This window comes from Doryrhamphus excisus, linkage group LG6 (assembly GCF_037039965.1).
Source record: "Doryrhamphus excisus strain RoL-2023G ecotype Guam linkage group LG6, RoL_Dexc_Guam_v1.1, whole genome shotgun sequence".
Lineage (NCBI taxonomy): Eukaryota > Metazoa > Chordata > Actinopteri > Syngnathiformes > Syngnathidae > Doryrhamphus > Doryrhamphus excisus.
Window position 1 is genome coordinate 21,022,316 of NC_136362.1, and position 19,811 is coordinate 21,042,126.

The 19,811-nt window shown below is 41.2% G+C and overlaps 1 protein-coding gene across 4 annotated transcripts in view; it reads right to left on the bottom strand.

Moving 5' to 3' along the window:
* The window catches only part of mast3a (microtubule associated serine/threonine kinase 3a), a 28,779-nt gene extending 10,136 nt beyond the window's left edge, over positions 1 to 18,643 (bottom strand). The window contains exons 1-11 of one of the 4 annotated variants that reach the window (XM_058067059.2): positions 18,304 to 18,643; positions 14,137 to 14,168; positions 10,686 to 10,774; positions 10,329 to 10,401; positions 8,332 to 8,352; positions 7,402 to 7,480; positions 5,034 to 5,191; positions 2,984 to 3,059; positions 2,656 to 2,865; positions 809 to 910; positions 132 to 264 (exon numbers count right to left, since the gene is read on the bottom strand). In XM_058067059.2, the coding sequence (XP_057923042.2) occupies positions 132 to 264; positions 809 to 910; positions 2,656 to 2,865; positions 2,984 to 3,059; positions 5,034 to 5,191; positions 7,402 to 7,480; positions 8,332 to 8,352; positions 10,329 to 10,401; positions 10,686 to 10,774; positions 14,137 to 14,168; positions 18,304 to 18,342 (1,012 nt within the window). In that variant the 5' untranslated portion in view covers positions 18,343 to 18,643. Of the gene's footprint in view, positions 1 to 131; positions 265 to 808; positions 911 to 2,655; positions 2,866 to 2,983; positions 3,060 to 5,033; positions 5,192 to 7,401; positions 7,481 to 8,331; positions 8,353 to 10,328; positions 10,402 to 10,685; positions 10,775 to 12,927; positions 13,389 to 14,136; positions 14,169 to 18,303 lie in introns of those variants that run through there. The other 3 variants (XM_078791634.1, XM_058067057.2, XM_058067056.2) reach the window with 3 other exon arrangements.
* Between the last annotated feature and the right edge of the window lie 1,168 nt (positions 18,644 to 19,811).

Consider the following 19,811-nt stretch of genomic DNA (forward strand, 5'->3'; position numbering starts at 1 on the left):
TGAGGCTCCACCCAAGGAGCTTTATTGTATCAAACATCCCAGTCTCAGGAAATGATCTAACTCAGATGACAAATGCTTTTTAAGTCAAAGCAAAACTTCAGTGTATTGAAATGACAGAATTGGCAAGATACCTTCCAGAGGATCTCTGGTGAGGCCGAGCTGACTGACGATGTATCTGGGAATATCAGTCTTGATCCCCTGGCCCACTTTGGCTTGGCCTTCTGCGGCCTCCAAACGCTGGTAGAACTCCTCTGGATCAAACTCCTGGAAAAAAACAAAGTTGTTCTGTCCCTGCATTGGACTTGCCAGCGTTCATCTAAAGCAAAGGGGTGCCTACTAAGTTGATCTCCATCTTCCAGCCGAGAGTGAAGGTAGAGTGGGTCAATCACATGTATCACCCACATCATAAACATGACTTTGTAGATGTCACATGACATCAGTCAGCTGACATTAAGCTCCCTTCCTGATTCACTATTGGGCCATTTTACTGCCATAGTCAATTGAATTGTGAATTACTCGATATCAAGTATTTTCCTTGCCTGTAAACTTTGAAACTGTGAAATACTAATCATTAGTGTTTATCAGTTTGATTTTATGTTCTGAAAAAACAAATTAAGCACTGTATCAATTTAGCCATTGATCACTGTATACAAATTTGTCAAATAAGAACAACCTTCAAACACAATCTTTTCCATCAGACAGTGAACAGTGTTACTATCATTAGTACAGTATGTCATCATCACCTTGCAGGACATTCCCCCTTGTTTCAAGTATTTAGTGTAATGCTTATTGGCTCAAGCAGCCTCACCAGACATTCCAGGAGCCTGGCAGGCCTAGAGATGATGATGAGGATCTTCTTCACCAGTTTTGTTATGATGGCGACTTCTTCGCTCTCGGAGCGCTCGTAAGCCTGATGGGAGAAAACAACAAATCATCACCTTCCATCATCCGTTCTTGGGATTTGTGGTATTTCTTTTAAATTGTTTGCATCAATCAGTACGCCTGCTTTGCCTTGACAGTTTCATAAATAATAGAAAAGGCTGGTAAAAGCACTCATCCATCACAGGGTACAGTTGGGTTTAGCTCGCCACAGCACAGTTTGGGATACCATGATGTGGTTTTTATACCTGTGGTGTGTAGGCGAGATGGTGGGAGCTGCGTCAGCTACATACATTGTGTGACATCAACAAACAAAGAACCATATCATAATAACATTAAGAAAACAATGGCGGTCATCCATCCTTTTAAGTTCTTTCTTCTTCTTGTATGCAGTTTGTGTTCCTCGTAAGTGTGATTCTCTGTCGTCCAATCAACACAAAGCAGTGTCTAGCTCCACCCTCTAAGTACCTTTCATCCACACATACCCCCCCCCTCAAGGGTATGCTAAATAGGGTATGCTCTATAGGTTCATCAGGTATCCTTTCACAACTTTGGACAATAGAAATGCAAATGCTAACCTGTATTTCTTGATGGAAACACGGCTTAAATCAGAATTAAGGTTAGCCAAGGAAGTGTGGATGTCGTTTTGTATTCTTAAACACAGTGATGGGTGACAACACAACCTTGAAGGTTGTGTGTATCCCGCGCTCACAATTCACGGTGTAAGAATAGAAAATCTTTGCAAGCCAATGGTGTGTAGGTCTGTGCCAGCAAAGCCTTCTCTGCTTGCCTAAACACAGAGACACTGACCTACTGACCTACTGAACATTAGCAACTTCAATTGTAGCATTTGTTTGGAGCGCGTCTCATGGCTGCACTGCTTCCAGTAGTCTTTGTGTGTGTTACATTTTTTTTGGTCCAATCCGATTTCAGCTTCCATGTGTTGCGAACATAGATAAATAGATAATGCGAAATGTGTTTCACTTTAAAACTATTGGTAAAGAGACCTCGTATGCTGGCCTACAATAACATGGGCATTTTCTATCCTCAGATTAGTTCATCACAATGTCTGACTGAGGAGGAGAAACATCTCTGGTAAGGAATGTATTTTATTTAAAAGTCTTAACTTTTTGTCTCTAAATATGAATTTTGAACACCTCCAATTGACGTTGTAGTGTAGATATTTTGGTGCTTTGCACGGGTGGGGGTGGGGGGGCATTTGAATCCCAGCCAGGATGAATGCCAATGTACGGCAATGTACATCATTATTATGCTTCTCATAGTGTCTGCCAAGTAAAATCCTGGCCTGTTAAGTCCCTACTGAATGCCCAGGTACCAAATGCACCGCCTGCCAGTGGTATGTAGTACATAATCGGATGGTGGAAAATGAATTATTATTCAGAATTGTATCCAACAGGCTCAAATCTCTACATGCAGTCACCTAAATAGTTGAATAATGGTGCTGAAAGGTCCAGAATGTCTTTTAACTTGACAAGGCCAAGTCCTATTAACTTCTCTTTAGTGATCATGATTGTCGACAGCCAAGTTTCTGGACTTGGAAAAATGTGATCCGTATCTTAAATCCATGTATTAACACCAAAGGACTACACCCTTAGTCTTCCATTTCCCGTTTCCGTTTCATTTGAATGTTCTGATTGAGGAAATAAAAAAGTACTCAATGTCCAACATAACAGCAAGGACAACCCTCAGTCAGAATGCTGAGTGATAATAAAAGAGCAGATGTATGCGTGTTTCTTAGGCTGCAGGGACACTTACCTCATGCAGAAGCTTCTCCAGTTTCTCCTGCAGCTCCACAAAGTACCTGGAGGTGACCAAGCCTTTCTGGGACTTGTCCAGACAATCTCGGGCCAGCTCCACCAGCTGGTGCTGGATGAACCCGAGGACACCGTCAGCCAGAGGGAGAGCAGTTTCTGGGGAACACTCTTCAATAATGTCCAGAAGTCGACCCTCCATCTGCGCGGTCGCCTTGGTAACCAAACAAGTCGGCGGAGAAACATGGTACACACAGTTAATGACCTGATTAGACTGATTAAAGACGATCTAGAAAGAAGTAATTGTAGAGGGCGGCCATGGCTCACTATACCTTGGGGAAACGCTCTTTATAGACATGATTCATCATGACAATCTCATTGTCAAATGTTCCGCATGTACGTCCAGGGCTGGATGAAAAACAGGCAAAAGATGCAAAGATAAATTATCATATGGAATGATTTAAAACAAATATATTATATAACAGGGGTGTCCTAACTTGGTCAACCAAGGGCTACATACGGAAAATTAAAAGATGCAAGGGCCCCTATGATATTTCATAAAGCAACACATACAGTACACGTACAGTAGATCTGCTAAGAACTGCATCTCAACTTCCGTTATAGTCCTTTAAAGTGTATTAGTACAAACTTTTTCCCGATTTTTGCTGTTTTTTTCCCCAAATATTTCAACTTTTTCTTAAATTTACTTCTCATAACATTATGCCTTTATACCCATGATATTTGCACTTCATTACCATAATAACTTTGTTCCCCATCCTAAATTTTCAAAAAACTCTGAGCTACTAAAATTACATTTTCCTCATAATATTACAAGGTTATTAAATTGCACATTTTTTCATATTTTTTTCTCCATTTCTGCTGTTTTTCGCCCACCTATTTCAACTTTGTGTAAATTTTCATTCCATAATTATGGCTTTATCGACATATTTTGATTTTATAACGTTTTTTCACAACTGAATTTTCTTATTTGTTGTCATATTACACTTTTTTTTTAAATCACACTGCACCTTTAAAAAAACAAACACTTCATTTCAACTTTATGCTACATTTTTCTGTCCATATTTTGAAATTATTCTTGTAAAATAGCTGCTGATTTTTCCATTTTTGCCGTTTTAGTTTTTTGTTTGTGTTCTTGTAAAATTATATATCACAAGGAGCCACAGGCTAATGAAAAAATAAACTACATCAAAATCAGCCTCTGGGCCACACTTTAGACACCCCTGTTGTAAAACATTCTCAGATGCAAAATTTGAATAATACACTGCATTTTCTCGAAAGACAATCTTTATACTTCTTTAATATTTACATGTTTGATTGAATAATTCTAATTTTACATTAGTAATCCAAAATCCTTTAATTGGCTGGCGACCAGTCCAGGGTGTACCCCCAAACCGTAATGCCCCAAAGTGGCATAAAAGATGGATGGATGGTGTATTGAAGTGTTGACATCCATGTCTGATCACAGCCTGTTTGAAAAAGCCTCTCACATGTTTCAGATCCGTTGCTCACCTGCAGAGCCCTTGAGCACATCTGTTGTGTGTAAAGGAGTCCAATTACAAGGGGTAACGTTCAGAACTGGCCTAAATAAATCAACACATCAACACACTGTCAACATCTACAGTGAAAATAGCAACTGTGGGCGCACCTACACAATAAAACCTGTACAAACAACAGCATGGTACAACTGAGACGAGCATACATGTGACTTTTCTATTTCAATAGAGTGGTTTAATATGGCAGTGTTGGTGACCATTAACAGCTTGGGGACTTTGTGAGGGCAACAAAGAATGCCTTACAGACACTGCAGCTATTTTTGAAGCCGCCATTGACGCTTGCCAGTGATATTTCAATCTGAACCAGGAAGAGTCGTATAACTATAACTAGAGTCGTTTTACTAGCACTGCGAAGTTGGTAAAATAGAGTACAATTCATCGTTTTTTAAAATGCTATCATACTTTTTGCTATGTTGTTATAATTCAACGGCCTGATTTATTGTGCACCCCTACTAATAATAACATGACACTCACAGACTAACTGCATTGCTATGAATAGTTAAAGTTGACAAATGTTCCTCACTGTAACTAAATGTTTGCGTAAATTACAAACACAAGGCCAGAGGGACTTCCGCCGACGTCAAATTGTAAACAAAAGTTAGGAAAAAAAGGTTTACGCGTGAGTGCTGGCAGGATGTGATTCATTCCAAATTTTCTGGAGGGGTGGAGCATGGGCAAAGGAAGAAGGCAAACCAATGGTGGCGGTGCCCTCAATGACAAATTGCAGGGGACTGTTCCACGCCGGGCCCATAAGTGGCAGTGATGCTCATAAAGTGTGTGTCTGCGTCACTGGGAGGGTGGATGATACCTGAGACTGCGAGAGCGAAGCCTGACGGGGGGTAAAGGGTGTGTTCCTTCTTCATCAGCCACGCTTTCTGTGCTCCGGAAATGTTTGAACAGGAAGTGGAGATCATCTTGTGTAGGCTGCAGGGGCAACTGGTGCAAGAGCTCCTGGGAAGAAGACGACTGAGGAAGAAAAGAACAGGGAGGATAAGTGGGAATATTACATGGACAAAGCTATGATTTACTTTTGCTTTGTTTGGAAATGTGTACAAGGATTAGATTTTAACCAGACCAGGGCGCAGAAAAACAAAACATAAATTCTATCAGTTTTAAAACAGGAGTCAGTGGGCTTAAGTGTTCTGTTCTACTGGAACAGGATTTTGAGTTTGGTGCCCCAGCACATCCCAAGGGAGGCGGCGTGGCTGTTATGTTGGCCGTGGTTGTGTGGTCATTCCACGCCAGAACGTGTGACATGCTGTTGGAATGTATGAAAACATCCATCCGGCTGGGGCCTTATGTGTCATAAGGAGGATGTAGGAAAGAGACAACTGGATGTGAAAGGGAGGAAAAAGACAGAAATGAAAATGAAAGACTGTAAATAGGTGCTAAAAAGAGGAGGAGAAGCCCAGAGGAGGAAACTGGAGACGTTTCAGACCATAGAAGCATAAAGAGCTCACTGAGAAGAACCCTGAAAGGGGCTTTGTGTGGGAAGGGCTGACCTCACTGTCTCTGCGCCATGTGGCCGACCATACAAAGTTATAGCCGCGACAGAGGACCCGGCTATTGTCTTACGGTAATCTGCAGTTTGAGTAACGAGTCTCAAGACAAACCAAGACAATCACTGCAGAAACCTGAAACAAGAGTTGATGAGCCGTTCTTCATTTGACCCTTCCAAAGGAATACATGTATTGAGAAAATGTAAAATCCTGTAATCGTTTATCGCGCTCTAGAGCAACACACGATAAGTACATTTCTGTGAAGTACGATTCCTTCTTTATACGTAAATGGAATATTTTCATAGTTGTGACATGAAAAGCCTATGTATGATCTTCTAACTAGTTTTTTTTACACTATTAGAGCCATCTCGACATGAAATAACACCCATATAGTCACCTTTACCTGTTACCCAATATAGTACACTGTATATAATATATACAGGAAGTGAACAAATGTAGTGCGATTGATGTGAAACAGATGGTTAGGATTAAGTAAGCTTCTTGTGATGATATTCCGGTGTGACTTGTATGCACGTTACTATTATCATAATGACTGAAAATAAACCACTTAAGAATCAGTGGCAGACAGGAAGGGATGTTGGGGTTGCGCTATGGCCTCAACAGTAAGCTGTGTCATGATATTTTTATTATTGTGTAATAAATGCCTGTTGTTCCCGTGATCAAGTCTGGTGCTCGTCTCAGCGAACAAATAGCGACACCTAGGGACCAATGTAGAATACTACATCCACAAGTTGAATGGTGGTTTTGATGACTCATACTGTATTTGTATTTTAGTTAATTTAGCCCTTTATATGCTTGAAATGCTTAATTTGGGAGGTAGGGAGGAATATTCATATTTTTTTACTAATAATAGGCAGTAGTTAACTAACATTTATTGTTTTTTTACAAAACCGTGATAAAGTGGGGGAGTAAGGTTCAAACAGTGAGGGATGACTTTATAATACTGATGAGCCCTATTTCTGTTATTTCCTTTAGAATAAGCAACGCCACAGTGTACATTTCGGGTCATAAGATCACTTTGGCCATTAAAATACTTAAGTCTGCAAAAAAGATTCAAATCACCATTGGAAAAAGCTCTTGGCCACCTTTTAGAAAACTCTTGGAAGGCAAGTGATGATTCATCTCTTCCCTCTGTGCAGCGTGATAAAGTGCAGTGATGCTCGTATTCATCATCAGAGGACACATCCTGTTATCCTGACTAAATAATGAAAACAGTATCCCATCTCCTCTCATCTGTTTTGTATAAATCAACTTAATGCAGAAACCCATTTAACCCCATTGTGGTGAGTGCGTTCTCCCAGGTGACAGACTTCCATGCCATACATGTGTAACTTTAACACTGCTGATGTGTGAGTATAAAATGATAGTCCGTACGGTTCCAGCCTATAGACGCCAGTAAAGGTGTGTCCCTTTGCCAAGAACACAGACTTGCGATGAATAAACGTTTGGGTTCCATATTGCCTTGCTGTTGCAAAGCACACACTGATGACAAGGCCCGTTTTAAGCCTGTAGGCAGGTGAGAGTTTCACACTTCCAAATGGATTTGGGAGTTAAGTATCAGCTGCACTCAAAAGGTTGCTATACACAGAGATAGGCAGTGTGCATTACTGGGGAAGCGGAGAAGAGAAATTGTGAGACAAGTCAACAAAAGCTTACAGATACTGATGAACTGGGTGCATTGGTGCAGTATCCAGACGACGGAACTGACGCCACAGACCATCTACGACCATCGCCTCTGCAAAAAAAGAAGAAGAAAACAATAAAGTCCTGTTTCCACTAAGTAGTACAGCGGAATCTGACTTAGCTTAGTGGTTCAGCACATTAGAGGTTTTCGGATATAAAGTAGGTCCTTTTGGGGATAGAGAATTGACACTTCACTTCACTTCACCGGTTTACATTAAAGTTTTTGGCATGCTAGCCTTGCCAAGCAAGAACCCAGCAGACGTTGGTGCAGATTTTAATAAAGATAAATTAGTGATATTATTTTATTTGTCATCATGCATTGGGCCCAAGTGGGGACACCAGATCCATCTTAGTGAGCTGACATGAAAAAAAGCACCGACTTTGTAATGCCTATTACTGCCACCGACAGGAATGGAGGGGAACCTGTTGATGTAAATCTTTTCATTGTGCAAACGTGTTTACACTACAATCTATTCGACAAGGACATTAGGTTGTGATATTCACGTCATGTCAACATGTCCAAGTACTTTTATAGTGTTCTGTGCTTACACATTAGTCCAGGTAAAATCCAGACTATTGCACTACGGGGTACAGAACTCTATGAGGGCACACATCCTATTAGACTTTGTATACAGTGTCCCATTCCTCCTCTTCGTCGACTTCACTGGCACGTCACACTATTAACACAGTGATGGCAGCTATTGCCATCCTGCCCACACATGCCAGGAAGTACAAGCAACATCAGTGGTGCCGTGGCCAGCTGAATTTAAACACTTGGTGTGTTATAACTGTTCTTTTCACCTTGGCCTTGCAAATGCCTACTAAAATCAATCCATCCAATGGATAAAAAAACTGCAAGAAACCGAGATAGAAGAAGAACAGCCATTTCTGATGGTGTCTTACCTCTCACTGCGGGCCAGATGGCTTCACAGAGGCAGGAAGACGGCACAAATGGAGCAGGCGATGGGGAGAGAGAGAGAGAGAGAGAGAGAGAGAGAGAGAAACAGTGTGAGGAACAAAGTAAACACTGCTTAATGAGAATGACAGAACAAGTCTGTCTGTCACGCTCCAGTTTGCTTGTCACCCTTTTCAACTGAACACCTGCCAGGCTGGTCTCTGCCTCGACGCAGCAACATTCCCTTCAGAACTCTACACTATACGAACATAAACTCTCAGAACCACTACAAAAATATGAGTGAGCTTCCACCCCCCCGTGTGTCCAGTGTGTCTCTCAAAGGACATGGCCCACTTTCTGTCACTGATTCAATTCATGATGACAAGGATAGTCAAAGGCTTCCTCACACAAATAAGCTCACTAAATAGGAGGTGACACGACAATTTGAATAGAACAGAATACTGTTCACATATCAAACATATGGAATATTTAACATGGAATGTGTCCTTTGTCACATGGTGTCAATGCATGGAGGTAAAAAAAATATTATTATCCAAGTATAAAAAGGGACAATAATCATTCTGTAAGGTTCTCTACAACATTTTCCTTCAGGTTTTTGTTTGCATGGCAAAATAATTGGGTCACTCGTGCGAATGACAGCCAGTGGCGCTACCAAAACTGCACTCACAGCATCTGTTTGCACGTTGGCAGCCTATGAAGTCTCAGCAAATATAGATGGGTCATACTGTACATGCTCATGCAAAGTAACTCAATTCAGGCTCCAGCGTATGGTGCAATATGCCGTACTGCGATGCCACATCAAAGCCCCAGTCAGAACTCGGAAACTGAATCATGAATCATGTGCAATAAAAGTAGGGAGTTGCTGCTGCAAGACCGTGGAAAAACAGGGTGCACAAAGGTAACTTTTTATGGGATATTTAGAGGTTCTAATGATTCAAACATGAACATTTCTGTTATGTAGGAGGACACTGAAGTTCAATGACACAAAAAAATACAACTCCACACCGTCTCCAACACTAATGTGTTGCCTGACATCCATGCTCCTCGAGCTCCCTCGTATATTGCATTAAGTATCCTAAACAGGGAAAGATGTGCAGTTTCCACCATGATCACACCAGCACCAGCCAAAATGAGTGTTTGCACCGACTTGCAGCTCTGCCCAAAACCCATGACCAGCAAGTGGCCCTGAGGCCTTTCAGCTGCTTTTGCTGCTTTTCTGTGGGCTTGTTTCCATTACGGTTGGGCCCCATTATTATGCCATTAAGTTTTCTCATAAAACATAATATTGGTGCTGTTTTCCAAAGTAGGATTGATAATGGCCGCCCCTGGACAAATTGGCATTCCTGCTCACTTGAACTTGAATTTAGTTAGTTGCATGTTTTGGAGCAATACGAGTACATGGGAAACAAATTGCTCAATAACTTTTTTTAGAGCAAAATAAGAAGTGCACGGTCCATGAGTGGTTAGCGCGCAGGCCTCACAGCTAGGAGACCCATGTTCAATTCCACCCTCGGCCATCTCTGTTTGGAGTTTGTATGTTCACCCTGTGCATGCGTGCATTTTCTCCGGGTACTCCGGTTTCCTCCCACATTCCAAAAACATGCTAGGTTAATTGGCCACTCCAAATTGTCCATAGGTATGAATGCGAGTGTGAATGTTTGTCTGTCTATATGTGCCCTGTGATTGGCTGGCGACCAGCACCAAGACAGCTGTAATAGGCTGCAGCACCCCCGCAACCCTCGTGAGGACGAGCGGTAGAAAATGAATGAATTAATAAATTAACAGAATTGCTTTTTCAACTGTTCAGGGCTCGGACCTAACACATACCCTCTGGCTTGAAAGGCAGCAGCTGTACCATTACACCACCAGGCCATTGGCCAAGTTTTCAACTTAGGTCTCACGGCAGCAATCTTTTGCACATTTACAGAGAATAAGAAATCTAAAAGAAAAAGACATCAGTAGTAAGGCAGAGGTAATTTCTTACCTGCGGGCGAACTGGAAGTTGGCAGAGCTGCTGGCAGACACATTTCTAGGACTTTCTGAAGGGCTGCTACCAGCTGAAGAAATAACACCAACTTGGTTGTTACTCTAGTAAAACCATGCAGTTATGAGCTGAGTCCTCTGTATTGTTTTTAAAAAGTTGATTTCGCTGTTATTATAATTTAGTGATTGTTAAACTAACCCATTGGCAGTGTCAATGAAAACCGAGTAATATTATCTCTCCATTGGCTGTTCCTGATTTGAGAGTTGTCCACAACACATCTAGTGAGCCTGTGCCCAGAAATAATCGCACACAGATCTCAGCTGACACGCAACAGCAAGCACAAAAACACACAAGTACCTGTGGCAAGTGGGAGAGGTGAAAGCGGTCGTGAGAGTGTGGGCGAAGGGGTCCCGACCGCCAAACTCCTTCTCTTGTTGTTACGGGCACTGTGAGAGGAGGAAAACAAACTTAAGAGCAAAAACATTTGCTTATGCAATGTATTTCCACAAACACAATCTGCATGTTTCCCGATGTGTGCGTGTATGCAAATAAGCCACAAATCTAATTATCAACAATGTGACACACAATTCATGATTCCCACTTTTCAGTGGCAGGCATGTCTGGAAGTTTCTAAGTAAGAGGAATGGACCCGCTGACTCCCATGATGTAACCGTGCACAGTCTCTATCCCAGGAAGATCAATCCCCCCCGGATATTGCCTTTGAAATTCCGCTACTCTCTACGCACACATGCTTAACTCTGATGAAGTATGATGATGACCACGTGTTATATATGCTGTTATATATGCTCTCACATGACGACAATGCCTCAATCATTTTAGTTTCATCCGAGAGCTACTGATGGCACCTCTCTGTACCTTTCTAATGGCAACCTAAAATAATTAAAGGCGAGGAAAACATCAATAGTTCCTGACATTTCTGGGTCACCACTGAAGCAGATTCACACACTTACAGTATATCTTGATGCAAACGACTGAAAAAGACTAAAACAGACAGAGGTGAACACAGCTAGACAGACGAGCTGATATGTGTTTGATTCTGAAAAATCTGCAAACGTTCATTCTTAGGAAGTAAATGCATGTGTTGTATTAAAGAAAATACTTTTTCAGTATTTTGGCCATGATCCATAATCCCTATGTGAGACAAGAACACGCCTTTTCTGTGACTACTGGATAGCCGCCTCATGATGTCAGGTTTTCACTACAGCCTGGGTCAGAATCGGTTGTACGGGCTACTACGGACAGACTATGTGCAAAACAACACAAGAAATGCGCAGAGGGCGCACATATGACAAGCCATAGACTGGTTCGTTGAGGTTCGTTGTCATGGAAAAACAATACACTGGACTGCATATCTCTCAACAGGAACTAGTAATATGACAGTACTTGAAATTGTTGTATTTACATTTCATATGTTCAGTCTTCTGAACTTATTACAAAACATGTTTTTCTTTGTATTTGTACGGCTATCCAAGGGTGCATTCATACTTGGGCTGTGTTCACACTATTTTTTTTTTTTATGCGGTTGTTCATATGACCTAAAACATGTCACGAAAGCATCGAGGAAGTAACATCCATGCCTAAAAGCATGACATCACATTTATGTATTTCCGTGTGTTCACATAAGTAAAGAATGCTGTACTGTGTGCTCTCCTAAACGTGTTGGGGGGAAATTTGAAGGATTTGGCGTTGGCTACCCCAAGGAGAACGGGTCGGATAATAGAAATATTCACACTAGGCAATTAGTACACAACTGCACTCTACTAAATAGCAATGAACCTATTAATTGATCTAGTTTTGATTGAGCCGCATTCCAACCATGATAATAAACAGATTTATATCCAAACAGCTCTCTGACAATGTCACTGGAGCCTGAGCATCATTATTTTGAGATGTGTTCATTTTTACAGTGATTTTATTGTGTCTCATTAAAGTCTTCAGAAGTGGCTGGTGAGGGTATGTCATCTTAAACAATTAGTCTGTAAATATAAATACACGCAGGAACACTACTATGTTTCACGTCTAAATTAGGACATGGAGGGAGATAGGGCTCTTATAACCTATGATGGTTAGAGGGCATGCAGAGCACATTTACAGTTACAGTACACACTACTATGGAAGAGCTAATTCAATCCCTCTGACAAAGTGAAACCCATCGACAAAAGCATACATGATCCCATCGGGGTATCGATCCGCCCTGGTACTTTGTGTGGTTTTATGCGACAGATGGATGCAAGATGATGCACAAAAAACACACAAGACTTTGGCAGTGGCCACGTTTCCCTGTCTGAACAATAAGTAGGGCGTTTGCAACAGACATATTCACCATCACTATAGGCTATCTCGGCTAACTCTATGGTATTATCACGCCTGATAATGTCAGTAAACAATGTGCTAACTCCCTTTGAATGTTGTGGCTCGAATGGATCCACGTTTACCTTGCGCAAACTTAGCAAGCTTAATCGTTGAGCTGACAAGTTAAAGCCAGACAGACGTTTTTGTGTCTACAGCAGCCACCATAGACAGCTAGTAGCATACATCGATGATGATTTAATGCAATAACAAGCCGTGTTGTCGTTACCCTCTGGATCTCTTCATCATGGCCCCGGTTACAAAACTAGTTTTGTAGCTCGGCAGCACCGTCCAGTAATGGTTTTGGTCAGACATGGTGATCGATGAAGCCAATCCAGGTGTGGAAGGTGTCCTCTACATGTCAAATAGTTTCCCCGGTGTAGCTTTGCTAGAGTCAGTTAGCTTAGCTTAGCCCACAGCCTCCGATGGAAGCAACTCCATTCAGCTTCGGTAAAAACTGACCCCAGACCCACGGCTCGCCAGCTCGACAATAACGAGCGGCTTCTACGGCCATGTCCGTCGCTCTACTAGCTAGCCCTATCACCAGTTACGTTTCTTTAAAAAGCCCGTCTTCCACAGTGCGAGACATTGCCGACTGATAGCTGCGACAAAAAATAACAGTGAGAAAAACTTTCCAGTCAGTCAGTCACAGGCTCAGCAGCGACGGACAGCGCATGCGCACTGCCTTGCTACTTAGAGGGAGGAGGAAATAGCGTTGCATTTAAGTGCTGCCACAAAAACATGGGAAAAAACAGGCCAGAAGATAACGAACCATTTAAAACAGAAAAAATAATAATTGGGCCACAATGATGACGGTGATAATGTAAAGAATATGGCCTCATATATCCAAAGTATATGTTTAGGAGCATTATTATTTAACATGCAGGGTATCTAACGTATCTAATCGGGTGTGTGGCTTTACCAGAATTCAATAATGTTACATTTGTCTCCAACAGATGTCCTTTCATCTGATTTTTTTTTCTATTTTTAGTTAGCAGTGTAAAATATCGTTTCTTTTACAGGGACAGGGTGTTACATATAGATTAATATCACAGTATCACAATATCACAGTAGCAGTTGCCAGCTGCATTGGAAAGTACAATTGGTCCAACCCTCAATAATAAATCTTTCCACCAATCAATTTCCTACAGTTCTAGCTTATGAATGTCATTACATGACAAATATGTATAACAAACCCACATACTGAATACTGTTTTTCTCATTGAAAAGAGAGCATTCCTCATTTTGTTTACTTCCAGAACACTTGTCATTTGTGTCCTACATTTAGAGACCTGTTATCTTAAATTACCTCTGAGTCACAGGGTGAAAATAACCCTAACCCTCTTGTAAAAACAGTGCAATCCATGGATAAACGGACAACAGACGACAGGCACCTGCATGATCTGGTTTGGAGGAGAATGACGTTGATGTCACTTACACAGTTCCCCGACGTGGAAGACTCAGCTCTTTCTAGAATAAAGAAAATTGAGAAAACCAATAAGGGATATGCAAGGCAAACGCTGGTTTAGTGTGTCAGTTATAGCTTCAGACATGCAGTGAGCTGCACCATGTTAATGTTTAAAAAAAAACGAGATTTTCTTAATTACATTTTTACCATTTTTTGGACCCTGTAGACATGAAATAGCACCCTTATACTCACCTGCATACTCATCATTCTTTGTTTACAACACATTTCTCAAAGCTACTGAGCTAAGCTAACTAGTTAGCCTCTCCAATTTACTTATTCTTAAAGTTTGGAGGGGGGAACTACAAAGTAAGAAGTAGGGCTAGGCGATGTATCAATATTTTTAAAATATCAATATTTCTTTTAAGCATGACATGAAAAACAAGTATATCGTTCATGCAGATATAGACTGGATTTGACACAGAGGTCTCATGTTTCAAAATGGCGCCGCCCAAGTGCAAGCTAGTTACAGCAGCTCCATGTCTTCTGTGGCATTGTTAGTGTTAAATAGTGTTTTAGTGATGACTTTCTTATTGTTTTTGTGCCATACCGATCCCTTAAGCAAGTGTGCAGCTATGGATGTTCATCTTGTTACGTTTGTAGCTTGCCTCTTGCTCCATTGTTTACACTCAGGAGCAGCTGTTAGCTTTGAGCACCCCTTCGCGATCGTAGCAAGTGGGAGTAAACGGCAAAAACGACTGTATAAAAATGGTATCAAACATATTTACCGTCCGTCGTCATGGGGAACGTGAGAGGGAAGCGCTAACGGTGCTACCCCGGCTACTGTGGGGGAACATTAGATTAACTTAATGTTGTGAGACATTTACTATTATATTACTATTATACAAGATTACCTTCACACTGCATGGATTCAGCTATGGCATTTCCGATAGTTCTCCTCCCTGTCCTCTCCCATTCCATGTGGAAGTGGTAAGCTTTTGGCTTCTTACTTTGTCTTTCTTAAGTTTAGAATACATAAATTCGATCATATATCCATTTTGTAGTTTTGTTTGAATGTGAGAAGCAAGTATAGCCAGACACACCTCACAATTTATCCTGTCAACAGTCACATGATCAATAAACGCGACTGAGCTTGTTCCATTAGCATCAATGCCCACAGCCTCCGCCGTGATTGAGATGTGGTGTTTTTGGGGTTAAATCCATCCATACGTTCCACACCACTTGTCCCTACTAGTGTCAGGGCTGAGCTGGAGAGGCTGAGTTTGCCAGCCAATGACACATCCTGTATAGACAAACAAACATTCACACTCACATTCACACCTATGGTCAATTTACTCTCCAATTAGCCAAACATGGATGTTTTTGGGAGGTGGCAGCAAGCCTGGGTACCTGGGAAAAAGCCATGCACGCAGCAGGAGAAGATGCAAACTCCACACAGAGATACCCAAACGGACATCTGACTGTGAAGCCAGCATGCAAATCCCTTTTCCACATTTTTATTTTAAAACTCAAAAAACTCATTCCAAAACCATTCAAAATTCTCATTTTTGGATGGCTTCCTACTAAGGCCATGTCTACATAAATATGGATATTTTCAAAAAACCCACATCTGCCCCTCTGTGGTGTCAACAAGGTGCCATGCGGATTCCAAAGTCATGGACCATTAAGGCAATTTTAACCAATCAGAGTCACCGATGACGTCATTTCTACCGACGAACCAAAACAAACATGGTGACGCACGGGGCAAGTTACATGTGGACTGCTAGTGAAGTTGCATTGCTTCACATTTGACAGCAAAATGTATTGAATATTAAATAGAAAATGGATGAAACATGTTCTTTATTAAAATGTAGCATATGTTGATTATCACGACAATGCTGTGACGAAATAGGTTAGTGAAAGTTGTCCCAAATTCATATGAATACAGAAACAGATACTTTATTCATGTACGAGAGAAAATACACAGTTTTTCAGCGGGGGCGTCAACAGCAGCAGCGACATCTTCCGAAGCCCACAATCGCACCTTTGTTGTCAACGTCAAGCGACTGTAAGCGTATGTTTACTCTTACACACACAAAAAGTCATTTCAGCATGCTTGAAAGCTGCGAGGTTATGTGTGTCCTTGCACACATTTATTTATTTTTATGTTGACATAATGGTATAAAAATTGTTATGTCATCCGTCAGCAACAAGCCAAAACCTCTGTTTTTGCCATCCACTTTTCTGACCTACACGCGGCCTGCGGGCCACTAGTTTGAGGCCCCCGCCTTGATATGAAAGTTTAATGTTAGTGCGGCCCGCGCAAGTTTGATATGGATGCTGTATGGTATCATGTACCCAGAAAAAATGATTACGTTTGATTAATGTTCATGTTAAAGGTTAAATAACTGTTAATAGTTATCCTCCCTATCCGTGTGGAAGTGGTAAGTTTTTGGCTATTTAAGTTTAAAGGAAATAACTTGAAGGCTACCATTTAGGTCGCTAGCTCTCTAGTTTGCGAGTTAGCATGTGTCTCAAGACCCTGCAGTTGCACAATATGTTGTAAGATGAAAAATAAATAAACAAATCAAAAATAAAGAAAATCAATCAATCAGTAATAAATAAATATAATAATAATAATAAAACGGCAAATAATAAAAACTTGACAAACCACATATAGTTGGTGGGTAGACAAATGATTTTTTTCAGATTAAAATGAACAAAGCATTATTAGAGCCCTGTAGACATGACAAAACACGACTATAGTCACATTTATACTCTTTTTATTTACAACATATTGCGCAACTGCAGGGTCTTGAGACACATGCTAACTAAACTCGAGAGCTAGCGACCTAAACAGTAGCCTTCAAGTTATTTCCTTTAAACTTAAATAGCCACTTAAATACCACTTCCACACGGATAGGGAGGATAACTATTAACAGTTTAATTTAACCTTTAACATGAACATTAATCAAACGTAATATTTTTTTCTGGGTACATGATACCATACAGCATCCATATCAAACTTGCGCGGGCCGCACTAACATTAAACTTTCATATCAAGGCGGGGGCCACAAACTAGTGTCCTGCGGGCCACATTTGGCCCACGGGCCGCTTGTTTGAGACCTCTGTTCTAAGCGCTCTGGAGTGTGACGAACCACAGCAAAGTGGGTGTGCCCGGAGGCGGGCCGTGGGTGTATTTAATGAAAACAGACCGTTTTCACGGGAAGCATGAAATGCAAAGAAATACAGTTGAGTAGAAGAACTAGAAAACGTTCTCTGCCGGTTATTGTATGTAGCTGCTTTATAGGAGTCCACAATTCAATACAAAGGGCCGAAAAATTTTAGCATCCCCTTTAAGGACAAAACCTCTGGATGAGAGACCAAAACACGTAGAAAAATATGCGTATTCGTATGGACATGGCCTAAGTCTAATCTGGCTTTCCCGTTTTTCCAGCGTTACCTTCTGTGTTTACTTTCACATCGGTATATGATTTTCACAATGACATGCCTAGAGTTATTCATTGTTTTATTTTGAAATTTAAATAATGCATCAGAAGTTATTGTGATATACTGTATTAATTACTCTCACTCAGTTTCATTGCAAGCCGCCTGATTTACGTGGAAGTGCATGCAAATGTCATTCGCTGCAGCCTGGCCTTGTTCCTTGCATGACAAATGGCTTGTGATTCAATGGGAATACAGTCCAAGTCTTCAGTGGGTCATGTTGAACATGTGCTTGACAGGAAGATGTGATGCCAGTCTGGATAGCATTGTTTTCCACTTGAAATATTACACCTTTTTATTGCCATACTGCATGACTCCCAATGAGACTGTATGCTGTATTGGACTTCTCATTCCCATCACCACCTCCAGTTTGGAGTTTTCAAGTGAATTCCTAACAATGGGTTTTTGCTGCACACAATACAGTATAGGGTACTTCATTACTCCGTCGTAGAAAACTAAACATGGCACCAAGGAGAAGATAAAGGAGGTGTTCCTGCGCCTGTCACCAAGGCAACCACATTTACAAAGCGTTGAAACGAGATGCTCCAAAATAAACACGCAAGATAAACACATGAATGACTTCAATGAGGGGGGCTACACCCAATGTAGATCCTCAAAATATCTCACAATAACACCGACGGCTCGTCATCATCGTCATTAGCCTGGAAACAGTGTCGTGTAGTGTTTGTTTACCTGTAGCCCACGTCGTCTGAGGATATTCGGTTCATCCATTGTTAAAGACAATAAAAAAAAACATCAGCACTCCAAAGCGGTTTCTTGCTCAGTCAAGCCATCCTGCACTGAAATGCACCCGGATAAAGTGCTCCTCCTCACCGCTCCCGCACCTCCACATCCTGTGGATGTTTCTCCTCAGCAGGTTTCACCACCGGCCCAGTCCAGGGAAGGCGCTCGCTTCAGCCGCTTGATCACACGGCACGAAGGGAGGCGAGGCGAGTGGGTTGATTATCAATTATTGACAGCCTTAATTGAGGCGATGTTTTGATGTTTAGGTAATAGGTAACCCAGCTGACACAACATGTGCCGATTATGACTTGAGTATCGGCATCGCCAATCGAGTGCAGATCCGCCATAAGACCATCAAGAACGGTCAACAATTGTGAAGCTGCGCGACTGATCCGCATCTGTTGGCGCCCAGCGGCACCAGCGTCCGCTTCTTTGTTTTGTTTCTCTCAAACCACAAGGCTTTGCCTCTTGCCATATATCACAAGATCATTCATACACACGAGATGTGAGGCTCTCTTTGTTCTTCCTAAGCAACTCCCTATCCATGGAATCACCTCTATGTACATGTGGGTTGAAACTTTCACTTGTGGGGAAAAAATATGTAAATCCATGTGCTTCTGCAGGACACTCAACCTACACTCCTCCTGTTCCACAAAGAAACTATTTTGTGGATTATATTTGGTCATTTATGCCTTTAAATTAGCAGGTTGTGCTGCTCCTGAAGTCTACTGTTGACTAATGATGTTCTGTTTTGGGTGGTTGTCACGTCTGGATGGCTAAGGGGTCTCAAACTCAATTTACTTGGGGGCCACTGGAGCTCTGGTCTGGGTGAGACTGGGCCGCATCAGGTTTTCCAAAAAAAACGCATTTATTAAAAACAAATTTTTTTTTTAAAACGTCGCTTTGGTTCCAATTTTCTACAAGAAAAGCTCTGATAAAACATTCCACTGTTCTCAAATATCTTACTTTTTATTTTTCTACACAAAATAAGATGAAAAATAAATAAACAAATCAAGAATAAAGAAAATCAATCAATCAGTAATAAATAAATATAATAATAATAAAACAGCAAATAATAAAAACTTAAGAAACCACATATAGTTGGTGGGTAGACAAATTATTTTTTTCAGATTAAAATCAAAAGCATTATTAGAGCCCTGTAGACATATTGCGCAACTGCAGGGTCTTGAGACATATGCTAACTCGCAAACTAGAGAGCTAGCGACCTAAACGGTAGCCTTCAAGTTATTTCCTTTAAACTTAAATAGCCAAAAACTTACCACTTCCACACGGATAGGGAGGATAACTATTAACAGTTATTTAACCTTTAACATGAACATTAATCAAACGTAATAATTTTTTCTGGGTACATGATACCATACAGCATCCATATCAAACTTGCGCGGGCCGCACTAACATTAAACTTTCATATCAAGGCGGGGGCCTCAAACTAGTGT